The following is a 12,914-nucleotide window of genomic DNA, read 5'->3' on the forward strand; positions in this document are numbered from 1 at the left end:
TTACGAAGGCTCTACCTCGACCTAAGTTTGAGGCTTTTCGGCAAGCTTTAATCTTAGTACCTTTTGTAACTTGATCTATTATATTCTGTACAGTCATAGGTTGCCATATCCCTACAGGACGAACATGTGCAACCATGACATTAGATATTTAGGTATCCTGAGCCATGTCCAGGATACTTCAGCCCATACCATGGAGGGAGGTTTGTAGGCCATCCTATGGGCTATCCATAGATGTCACTTATTCCCTTGTATGTGCCTTGTAAGCCTAGTTATAAAGCAAGATAAATCATTTGCACTCAAGATATGTAAGTATTTGTCTTTCAAAGAGGGAGATGATGTGCATTTGCGTCTCCATAAGAACCATTATGCCTCGCTGAAAGGTTCTACCAATACAAAGCTTGCTCATAGGTATTACGGTCCTTACAGGATCATCCGCAAGGTTGGAGAGGTAGCATATCAGTTGAAGCTACCCAGTACATCCAAGATCCATGATGCTTTCCATGTGTCTTTACTGAAACCACATGTGGGACAGCATGTCCATGTTCTTCCTAAGTTGCCACCTATGGATGAGGAGGGCCACATCCTCTATGTTCCAAAGCGCATCGTGGGTTTCAGAGACCATGTACTTCGAAACCAGGCCTACGTACAGTATCTTATCAAGCGGCAGGGACTCCCTGAGGATGAAAATTCTTGGCAACCAGAAAGCATTGTCCAGGACCACCCCTATCTCTGATTAGTAGTTGCTGTTTGCTGAACTTTTTGGACAGCCATGCTATGAAATTTTAAAGGCAAATTTCTATGGGAAGGGATGGCTTTAATGAAGGGGGAAAAGGGCCAATTTAGAGGCCTTTTAGGTGGAAAATGCGGAGGGATAAATAAGTCCCCATCCACCCCCTATTGTACACTTTTGATGGGACATCTAATCCTATCCACTTCCCCTCCTCCTTGTTAGAAACATGGTGAAGAGAGAGAGAGAGAGAGAGAGAGGGTTAGGGTGTGAGGAAATAATGCTCAAATGAAGACATGAAGAAGGCTTTCATTCATTCATCAAGTATATCATGATGGCACGTGGCACTCACACAAATAGACACTAGATCACCTAGTACTTCACACTAACACATAACATCACCACACTCTTTGGCTATGATAATCTTTATTCAACCAGATCCTGGTCACACTATTCAGCAAACATTTCATGAATCAGATGATACCTGTCCATAATCTGCAACAATCAGTGAGTTCCCAGGGCTCGCGATGAAAGCTTGCCGAATTTTATAGCGATCTTTTTCCAGTGCAGGCTGATTCTGCCAAGATCAAAACATAGCATAGATGAAACATTGGCAAACTTATAGCTCTTGCTGATCGAAACTACCCGATTATACACCCACGTTAGCAACAATTATGGCGATCATGATTCCTAAAAGGAAATTGGTAACAGAGACAAACCTGCAGGTTGGGGCGCCTTGCTGACAACCGCCCGGTCTCTGTATTCAAGTTTAATGAGCAATGCACCCGGCCATCAGGACCCAAAATATCACCATTCTGCCTGACAAAACACGAAAGAGTTAAATTGCAAAAAACCAACTTCAAACCAACAAGCAGAATCTGTTTAATATTAAGCTTTAGGAAGAAGCAAATATATGCAATCCAATTTACCTGCAAAGGCTTTATAAAACTTGAGAGCAATGTGTCAATGGCAGAAACTTCACAGATAGCTGCAATAGCCTTGCATGCCTCTTTCCCTTCCTGCCCACCCTTAAAAGCATGATAAGCTTTTCCATAAACAGATATATCTTCCTCTCCTTTGGCCCCAATCCCTTCACCATTCTTGATTCCAGCTGATGTTAAGACCATATTCTCATCAGAATCAGGAGAGACAAGGTCATCTGAATCTTCTTCCACTTCAGAGCAGTCAATGGAGACTTTGCCAGCCAGAGCCTTCAATGCATCCATGCTTACAGCAGGCAGGCCACCCGAGGTACATAATTCCGAGGGTAAATCAATACCTATCCCATGTATTTCAATAGATCTGAGCTTCTTTGGAGCCTTATTCCCTGATTCAATGTACCCATCAACATTTGGAACACTGAACTTGCGATATTTGGGAACTTTTTGAAACCTGTGGAAATAGTGTTGCTGTCTAGATCAAATTGAGCAATATGTGAAATGGAAAAAGAAAAGAAAAATAAACACAATTACATGTTATACACTGTTTTAAAATACCCAGCAATCCAACCCAATATCAGCCCAAGATAGCGCTGAATAATGACACACCAGTCTATGCCAAAATATAGCTTAATGGCTCCTCAAGTCCTACTTGAGCTCCCATACAGACTGCAGATGGCATAGAGTTGGGCCCTTCCCAGAATAAATTAGATTCAACAAAATTTCTTTCAAAGTTCTGAGCAGAAAGGAATCTTCTGTATTAAATGTCCAAAACTTACCCCCCAAACAGTAGTTGCCGTATCTGAGAGTCACTGGTAACATTAATGTGCTGTGCATCAGGACAATACTTGGCTGCCCATTTCCGGAATCTACTTATAGACAATGCCCTTTCTTTAAAGGCAATCTCTTCAATTTCTGCAAGGTACTTTTGATCAACAAGCATACCTTCAGCTTCCATATCTGCCAACAGCTCCCCAAAGGGTAGCCAAAAGCGATTATAAAAGTCATACATATTCCCACGTGGCCTTCCTTGAAATATCCAGCTTATATTTCTCAGCTTAGCCTGGAGGCTCTCCCACAACCTCCATGTACATATGGCATCACCAGAAGAATAGCATATCCATCTCTCACGTAACCTCTCACTTTTCTGAATCTCTTCCACAGAGGGAAAAACCTTTATTTTTCCTTCTGTGCCATCTTTCTTCATTTTATTTTCCCCAAAAAGATCCTTCATTGAAGTCTTCTTAATGATACTTTTGGCATCGCAGGTGTGCACTCCATTCATCACCTTCACATCACTAGTTAATGCTTCAAGTGAATAACCTCCTTCCGCACCCTTTCTTCCAGAGTTCCAGAGACGTGCAAGGTGCATTGTATCAGCATGAAAACCAGCCGCTTTAATTCCATGGTTTGCCAAGACATGCCTATCAAAACTAAAATTATGCCAAACCTGCCAGCAAGACCTCAATTACATCGAGACCATATCATGCCAGCATTCATAATTAAACCAAAATACAGAGGAATCGATAAGCAGCTTTGGGACCCGTGTTATGCATGTGTTTTTCAAACTAAAACATGGCAAAATGCACAAGGATGTTTCAGTGATTGCATAAAAAATTTCTTTAAACTATCATGCCTAGGATAAGAGTAAAATACCCAACAGACTTATTGGAAATGATCTGATACAAGACAAGCCCATATGACAATGAGACTGAAAGACAGGTACGTGTGCTTGTAAATTTGATTAAACTTCAGTTTTCTCTTTTAGACTGAAAAATACTCCATGCTGAAGTATATTGATTACACTAAACTTCATTTTATCTGTCAGTCACTTTTGCTCAAAGTGACACACCTGGACTTTTTAAAAAATATATCCTGAAAATGGTGCATTTGTTCTGCAAATGATCTCAACTTGTGACAGTTCTTCAATTAAAAGACTACTTGCTAAGAAAAAGTTGTTAGAGATGAATCCCTTCAGAGGGTATCCCGCAGCGGAAGACTGAGAGAGCATCCCAGGAATGCACATGAAAGTGTTTAACTACAAAATCACAACTCCTTTACTAGTGTGTACTTCACAACCATGAGTGTGTGCAAGCCAGTAAATAGACTGTGAATCACAAGGGAGATATAGGATCCACAAAAGGTATATTTCCTTCGAACAACAGGAAACAATACAAAAGAGAGGCCGAAAGTCCAACCAAACCGGTCCTCTAACCTTACCAAAAATTCTCCTACTAGCTCCTTGGCACCTCTAGATCCCAAAGCCCTCTCTAAGCTTATGTAGACTCTCCATCCATGATCCTCGCACCGAGCTGCCCTGGAAGACAGCATAGGTTCAGCCCCTTGCTGAGCTGTCTGAAGCTCCTCTGTCCCTCCTTCACGTCCTCAATGAAGGCCCAAGGCAGGGTCTGCTGCTGCTCCTTTCTGCTCCTAAATGGGTTGCTCTGCTGGATGCCAAGTGAGGCTCCACGTGCCTCTTTATATAGCACTGCAACCCCCCAACCTGCCCAACCTGGTAGGGGCTAAATAGCTGACCCAGGTTGTCTGTCCATATACCCCTGGTGGGGGTGTTGAAGGGTAGAAAACCTTACAAGGGTCATGTTAAGTGGGTGGATAGGGCAGCCAACTTGAAGATAGAAGCGTGGCATGCATGAATGAGATATTCAACTCTAAAGGCGCTATGATCACGGCTAGTTTTGTGAAAGAATCTCCTCCTGACATTTCGCCGTGACTGTCGACATTGGCTGCCTTTGGTTCACCTCAATATATGGCATGGCTCGATGCAGCGGTGGTATGGGAGAGTGTCGCTAGTGCTCAGAGCAGCCTTGTAAGCAATTTAGAAAACATGTATTAGGTATATGATCCTCCAACAAGCCCCGTAGGGATGAGGACAATCAGTAATGATTGTCTTCTTTGCATGCAATAATATAAGCTTGTTTACAATGTTTTTCTTCTTCTCTCGGGCATACTTCTGAGTTGTTAGTTTACGTGAGTTGTCATTTTATATGTAACTTGGTTTCAACAGTTGGTATCAGAGCTGGTTTTCGTGCTGCCATGTCTTTAAAAGTTCTGCAATTTGCTTTGACGGACCTCTCTGCTCTCTACCACTGGTTGCACACTTTCTAGGATCCTTACAGTCCTCTCAAATTAAGAGGACTCCTGGCTGCCGCCACTCCATCGCAGGTCATTGTAGACCGTTGCATATCTAAAGGCACCACATTTCTACCAACAATTGATAGAAAAGCTCTGCTACACATTTGCTTTAGTGCCCTACGGGCTCCCTTGTCATATTTTATCTAGCTTCTCAGCTGGCTACTGCAAACAGTACACTGGAGTCAGGCTAAGCGACCATTCTAATGCATAGCATTGATGGCACCGACAGTGATTTCTTTGCAACCTTTATATGTTGGAGCCTGGCATACACTAGCTTGTTCTCATATTAGTGACTTCAGTTGGAATTGCTACAAGCTGCTGCCCTTGGGCCCTGCGTATTTCTCAGTAGATACACTACCGGCTGCTTCATTGTTCTAGAGTACACAAGGGGATCACGGATCAGAAATCCAATGGCACATTTCTTCACGTATCATTTTATGCAGTAACACGTTTCCTAACAGTATCAATTTAAGAAATCACACAGCCACCTGGCTTGTTTATTTCTTGTCAGAGGTTTTTGTAAATTTTTGCTGGCGACTGAGTTTGGCAAAGTACCAGTACTCTGACAATATGACAACAATCGAATTCTGTAGAAGTACTTGCTCACTCAACTACATGACGCCACAGATTTACCAATTCATGGCAAAAGTCTTCACCTTGGGTGATTTATCAGAAGCTTCACATTGAAACTTTTGAAATCTCCATCGACACTCTTTCAAGATAGGGGGGATTCAATCTCCCACAATCATCTTTATGTTCTTATGTGTCTGACTTGACTCCCTGCCCAGGATGTCCCCCAAATGATTGTAATAATCATTTTTGTTTTTATTTTGTCATGTGCGCTACTTAGAGCCAGGGGGGTCGATTTTTTGATAGACTGATGAAGGCATATTGTCACGGGGCCATGAAATTCTAAGTACTTTAATGTACTACAAGACCGTGACAACTTTGGTTTTAAAAGTCCAAGCGTGGGCTTAATAATGTGTAATTAAACGCGGCATGGTGCCTAGCACATAAGCGTAATTAATACCTAGGCCCAAAGGCATTCCAAGGAATTAAAAGAGTGGTTGTTGGAAAATGATGATGTGGCATTTTTAATGGACCCCCTAGAGGGCCATGTACCTTCAGTGGCCCCCCTAGAGTTCCAGGTGGCTCTAGTGCCTTCTACATGTTCCTTTGCCATTCCTGGACCTTCCTGGGCCTTCTAAACTTCACATGTGTGGTTTTCTCTCTCATCTTCTCCCTTTGTTGAGATTTTGGACTGGTTTTTCAGCCTCCTTCAGCTGAATTTCGTTTTTCTTCATAACTCCTCACCCGTTTGGATTCCTCGACTTCCGTTTGGATTCCTCGACTGCTTCCCCTCTGCCTCCCCTTCGTAGTGATATGCTTTTCCCTCCGTGCGTTTGGTAGAACGGGCAGAGCTGAGCACTTCTTTTGCTGGTCGAATTTGCAAAAGTGGCTTTTTCTGGACCTTTTTGCTTCTACCGCCTCCTGGGCCTCTCCTCTTGCAAAGCTACAACTTTTGGTTGAATTTCGAGTGGTCCCACGCGCTGGTTGACTGGTTTTTCTCAGAATTATAGGACTTTCCGGCGATGAAACTTCTCCAAAACATTCTCAATGCATTCCTCTCTGAAGCACGCTTCTTTTGAGCCCAAGAACTCCCACTTCTTCGCGACAGAAGTGCTTCTTTTCGCATTTTTCAGTGGAATTCTTGCTGATCGGCTCTTGTAAATGCTCTTTCTTCATGCCTTTGCACTCCTCTTTGGCTGAAAATGCAATTGGGCATTGGCTACTATGTTCTTGGCGATTGAGGACTTGGTTCGAGTTTTCAAGACTTTGTGAGTTGTGATTTTGCTACTGCAATTTCTTTTTGCCATAAGCTATTGGTTGGCCTCATGTGCCACCTCTTTCTTGGCTCACAGGTGCCGAGGCAGTGCTACATGAGTCATTCTTTGGTTGGGTACTTTGCTGATTTTATTTTGGAGCCTTGAAAAGCTTTGTGAATGCCATATGGAAACCACTCAAAGAGAGTGCAGCTGGGGTGCAGTGTGATTGCATCTGGACAGCCAATGGAATTGCACTCAAAAAAGAGAATTCCTTTGGGTTGAGCCTATGGGTTAAGTGCACTTATGTGATGGTGTTCTATGCTTGAAAGCCTTGCGAAGGCTTAGTGAATTGGGGCTGCGTGCTCAGTTGCAGGGAAGGTCTCCCAGATGCAACTTGTAATCATTTCATTGTGAAATATAAAGAAATACCGAAAGGGGCGCCACGGTGTTTGGGGCCAATCGGGTGCACTTGTCTATGTCTGTTGAGCAGGGGCATTCTAGCCTCCATCCCTTTTTCAGTGGTTTTGTTTGTGAACAAATGGGTAAATGCCAAATGGTGATCATGCAATGGTTAATGGTTGTGATATATGCTTTGTGAGCTGTAAATAAGTGCTGAAGGGATTAAAGGTTTAGTTCCACTGTCCTCTGAGTGATAAGAGGCCGGTTTCATTGGTTCCATTGCCGAGATACCACACACTCTTTATCAAGAGGTGGACCTCGGTAGTTTGGTGGAAGGATATCTTTGCTGCACTTTTTGACAACTGAATATTACAACCATAAACATGGTGAGTACCCATGAGCAAGAGAGCTCCACAACTCCTCAAAGGAGAAGGCAAGAAAGTCTTAATGATCCAGCTAGTGTACAGCTGCAGGGAGCACAACAAATGCCTTTTGAGCAGGCCACACAAGAAGCTACAACTGAGCTCAACGGTGATACTAGTTCCAGCAGTGAGTCAGATGATGCTACTATGTTGAATGCACAGCTTGCAAGTGCAGTGACTACTTTGACTCAGCTGGCTCAAAATTTGGCTCAGATTGTGCAAACAAATGCCAAGAAGAAGAAGAAATCAAGAAAGCACAAGCACGGAAAGAGTGAGTACACACATGCATCAGCTTCTCATGGCAGACCGCACACTCATACATTAGTTTTCCATGAGGGACAGCCATCAAAAATGACTCAGAAAGTGACTTCCGAGAGAGAGGAATCGCCCAAAACAGCACTTGAGAAAGAGGTACAAAAAGTACAGCCAGTGCAACAGTATGAGCAGCCAGCACAAGGCCTTGGTTTGGGTACTTCTACTCCTCAAAATAATAATGTGCAGTCCATAAATGTGGCTCAACCACCTCAACCATATTTTAGGCAGCAGCCTGAATATTTTGGTACAGATTCTATCTTTGATGAATTGTTGATTTCACCGCCAATTGGGCATAGAAAGCAAGCCATGTATGACAATGTGGGAATGCAGCAAGGCATGCAAGCCACAGCATATGCTCCCATGCCTAATGTTCAGCCAAGCATGGCTCTCCCTAGTGAAGGGAATGCTGCAAATATACAGCCATCTTTGGGACAGCCAATATCAAATGTATATAAAAAATTTAAGGATGGTGGTTCTCGTGTCAAGTTTGATACATATAATGGAGTACAGGACAGGTACAAAGCCCTCACATTCCTTCAACAGTTTGATGCTGCATTTCTTGGGGGTTTGTTTACAGAAGCATCCAAGATGAGGAAGGTTGCCACATTTTTGAAAGGCAATCACTTAAGTGGTACACCAACCTTATGCTTCATGGAGATGCACCTGCTACTTGGCTGGAATTTAAGCAAGTGTTCTCTTCTACTTGGCTTACTCCAACTTTTGAAGTTGAAGTACTTTCACACTGGCATGACTTGTCATATAAACTTTGCAAGAATCTTGATGATTACACCCAGAGGTTTTGGGATGTTTTGCTACCATTGAGCTCTTACAGGCATGTTTCTTTGAAAGAGCAAATAGAGAGATACTATTGTGGATTGCCTAGTGAGCTACGTGATTATTCCATCAAAACCAAGGTGGGTTCTATGACTCAATTAATTGAGAATGCAAGGACAGCATATGCATGGATGCAGGAGAAGAATTTGGGCTTTAGGGTCAGCAAGAAAAAAGACAACAAACGGGCTGCCAAACACTAGGATAAGGACATCAAATCTGCAAATAAAAATTATGGCAAACAACCGTTTCAAAAGGGAGGAAAAGCCCAATTCAAAGCTGGTCAAAGGCGTGGACAGCCTAATAAACAGCCCCGTACCAAGTTATCTGATGAAGAGAAAAAGTCACTCATGGAGCAAAACAAATGTTTTATATGCAAAGGAGAGGGACACCGCTCTGATAATTGCCCATTCAAGAAAAGAGACAGGTCAGATGATGATAAGAATGGTGATAAACAGGCTGATCGGAAGGGCAAAAAGCCTAAACCTTCCGCAAGACTTCTTCCAGATGTGATTGGGAGTTTGCCACATGCACATGATGAAGAGGAAATGAAAAAGACTGAGATGTGCAGAGCATGGGGAAAAATCAGAAATCAAAATTGTTTGTTTTTCTTTGATTCTGGGGCAAAGGCAAATTTCATAACTCCTGATATGGCAGGAAGGCTTGGCATCAAGCCTCAGGAAATGGGGCCATCCGGCATGTGTGATATGGCCAACCCTGAACTCAACACACCTGTCACTCCTATCATTGGCAAGTTGAGGATGCATATCCAGGGATATCAAGATGCAGAGGACTTCTACATTATGCCTTTGCCACAGTGTGATGCTTTGCTTGGGATGCCTTGGATGTACAGGGTGGGGACTGATGTGCAGATGAGAAACAAGAAGATTTCTTTAACTCATAGAGGCGAAAATCATGTACTTGATGTAAAGTTGAAAGGGGAGTCCATCCCTGTAGTTTCAGCTTCTTGTATTTCCAATGTAATAATTCTCTAAAAATGAGCAGGAGCACAGCAAACACCTCACTATTGTGTTTCAAGAGTTGAAAAGACACAAGTTATTAATAAACACCAAGAAAAGTGAGTTCTTTATGCATGAGATTCATTTTCTCGGTCATATAGTGTCAAAGGATGGAGTCAAGATGGATCCTGCAAAAGTTGAGGCCATAAGGAGTTGGCCAATTTTGAAAAATCTGCATGAAGTCAGAAGCTTTCTTGGGTTGTGTTCATACTATCGGAGGTTTATAAAGTACTTTGCAGAAATTGCTTCTCCCTTGCATGCTTTACAAAAGAAAGCTGTACCGTTTCAATGGGGACCAAAGAAAAATGCAGCTTTTGAAGAGTTGAAGCAAAAGTTGTGTTCTGAACCCGTTATTATCTTGCCAGATCTTGCAAAACCCTTTGCTGTAACTTTTGATGCATGTGGGAACAGCATAGGAGGCACTTTGACGCAGGATGGCAGAGTGGTTGCATATGAGAGTAGAGTTCTCAAAGATGCTGAATTGTACTTGCAGACATACGAGAAGGAAATGTTAGCAGTGATACATTGCTTTGACCACATGGAAACATTACCTTCTTGGAGCTGATTTTTATGTGCACACAGATCATCAGTCACTTAGATATTTTCTCACGCAGAGAAAATTATCTGAAAAGCACATGAGATGGGCTAACTTCCTCTCAATGTTTCATTTTCAAATTGTACATGTGCCGGGTAACAAAAATGTCGTGGCTGATGCACTTTCCAGGAAACCACAGCCTGAAGCAATCTCCAAGAAACCCAGTGTTTCAGCAGTGAGCATTGCTTACAACAATGTGTTAGATGTGATGAAAGATCAGTATGTTAATGATGCTGATTTTTCAACTATTTATGATCAGCTTTCTGATGGTCAAAGGCATGATCACTATATGTTGAAAGAGGGTTTCATTTTGATGCATGGATGACTCTGTGTCACTGATCAGATGCGACAAAAAGTCATAATGGAAAGTCATGCTCCTCCATATGCAGGACATAGGGGAATTACAGCAACAATTACAGCAGTGGAGCAATACTTTTATTGGCCATCTTTGAGGAAAGATGTGGAAGAATATGTGAGAACATGCATGGTTTGTCAGAAAGTAAAGTTTGACAGGCAGAAGGCACCTCGGTTGTTACACCCTTTGCCAATTCCGGATAGACCATGGCAAAGCATAGCTATGGATTTTGTGTTTGATCTTCCACGTACTCCTACTGGACATGATGGATTGTGGACAATAATTTGCAGGTTTAGCAAACAAGCCCACTTTGTGCCAGTAAGAAAGAAAATTACAGCAGATCAAATCGCCAAATTGTTTTTGCAGCATGTCTTCAAGTATCATGGGATGCTTGAATCCCTAATCAGTGATAGAGATCCGAGGATGACCAGCCTCTTTTGGAGAGGACTGTTTGAAAATATGGGCACTACGCTGAATTTTTCGTCATCTTTTCACCCTCAGTCTAATGGACAATCAAAGCAGGAAAACTCTACCATCTTGGATATGTTTAAATGCTATGTCTCAGACCACAAAAGCAAATGGGAGCATTATTTGCCTTTGCTGGAATATGCTTACAATAATACGGTGCACACATCCACAGGTAAAGCACCTTTTGAAATAGTGAAAGGTGCCAGGAAGATACCTCCCATTTTGCATACAAAAGAGAAAATCTTCGAAGCTGATCGTTTTGTGGAAAGCCTTGAAGAGGCTTACAAGAAGATCAAATATGCCTTGCAAAGAAGTCAGGACAAGCAGAAAAGAGCAGCAGATAAGCACCGCACGGAATTGGTATTCACAGAAGGTGATTGGGTTTTGCTGCATTTGTAGAAGGCAAGGCTAAAAAATAAGAAAGGCAAGGAAAGGTTGTACACAAAGCTGAACATGCGTTACTATCATCCTTTCCAAGTTTCTGAAAAGATAAATGAGGTAGCTTACAGGCTGAAGTTGCCTCCGCATTGGAAGATACATAATGCCTTTCATGTGAACTTATTAAAGCAATATCATGGAGATATTCCCGAGGATTTACCAGATGAGGTACAGCCTGAAGTGGAAGAACAGGATGAACTTCTGGTCCCAGAGCAGATTCTGGCACACAGGGATAGAAAGCTCAAGGGTAAAGTTATCCGTCGCTACTTGGTAAAATTTCAAAATTACCCATCACTTGATGCGAAATGGATGGAGGAAGGTGAACTAGCAGATTCACCTGGGATATTGCAGCTTTACCTTGATGCTTTCCAACTAGAGCCGACTGTGGTCCACGCTCCTACAGGTAGTTCAGCAGAGCGAGCGTCTGGAGCATTACGTGGTCTTCGAGAGGGGGGTAGCACCTCCACTCCCTCAGTACAGACGGGCTCACTGTGATTTCATGAGGTCGCTTGATGACACTGTATGTTTCATCCGAGATACTGAGCTGACAGTATTTCTGCTGTGAGACTTCATGATATTGATGCATCTTGACTATTGATCGCCGAGGATCACATAGATTTTAAGCAATGTATATGGATGGATGCATGCCTCTCCTAGCCATATTTTCACTGTCTCTGTATACTATAGCTGCGGCTTTCTTGTATACTCTTTAATGCTATATTTCATGCTCGCTCCTGTGTTTTGGGGCAACAAACTGTGGTTTGCTATTTCAAGAGAGGGGTATGTCACGGGGGCGTGAAATTCTAAGTACTTTAATGTACTACAAGACCGTGGCAACTTTGGTTTTAAAAGTCCAAGCGTGGGCTTAATAATGTGTAATTAAACGCGGCATGGTGCCTAGCACATAAGCATAATTAATACCTAGGCCCAAAGGCATTCCAAAGAATTAAAAGAGGGGTGTTGGGAAATGATGGTGTGGCATTTTTAATAAGCCCCTTAGAGGGCCATGTACCTTCAATGGCCCCCCTAGAGTTCCAGGTGGCTCTAGTGCCTTCTACATGCTCCTTTGCCATTCCTGGACCTTCCTGGGCCTTCTAAACTTCACATGTGTGGTTTTCTCTCTCATCTTCTCCCTTTGTTGAGATTTTGGACTGGTTTTTCAGCCTCCTTCAGCTGAATTCCGTTTTTCTTCATAACTCCTCACCCGTTTGGATTCCTCGACTTCCGTTTGGCCCGATGGCTTCCCCTCTGCCTCCCCTTCGTAGTGATATGCTTTTCCCTCTGTGCGTTTGGTAGAATGGGCAGAGCTGAGCACTTCTTTTGCTGGTCGAATTTGCAAAAGTGGCTTTTTCTGGACCTTTTTGCTTCTACCGCCTCCTGGGCCTCTCCTCTTGCAAAGCTATAACTTTCTGTTGAATTTCGAGTGGT

At 42.8% G+C, this 12,914-nt stretch overlaps 1 protein-coding gene across 3 annotated transcripts in view; it reads right to left on the minus strand.

Annotated features, from left to right (window-relative positions):
* The window catches only part of LOC147887452 (DNA polymerase I B, chloroplastic/mitochondrial-like), a 48,732-nt gene that overhangs the window by 11,209 nt on the left and 24,609 nt on the right, over window positions 1-12,914 (minus strand). For all 3 annotated transcript variants that reach the window (XR_015543196.1, XR_015543195.1, XM_087394115.1), the window contains exons 4-7: window positions 2,445-3,115; window positions 1,657-2,119; window positions 1,447-1,542; window positions 1,212-1,304 (exon numbers count right to left, since the gene is read on the minus strand). Coding sequence is in view for 1 of the 3 variants with exons in the window: in XM_087394115.1 (XP_087250241.1) it covers window positions 1,212-1,304; window positions 1,447-1,542; window positions 1,657-2,119; window positions 2,445-3,115 (1,323 nt within the window). In the remaining 2 variants the exon portion in view is untranslated. The remainder of the gene's footprint in view (window positions 1-1,211; window positions 1,305-1,446; window positions 1,543-1,656; window positions 2,120-2,444; window positions 3,116-12,914) is intronic.

This window comes from Dipteris shenzhenensis, chromosome 23 (assembly GCF_047967505.1).
Source record: "Dipteris shenzhenensis isolate YYH24624 ecotype China chromosome 23, Dip_SZ_1.0, whole genome shotgun sequence".
NCBI lineage: Eukaryota > Viridiplantae > Streptophyta > Polypodiopsida > Gleicheniales > Dipteridaceae > Dipteris > Dipteris shenzhenensis.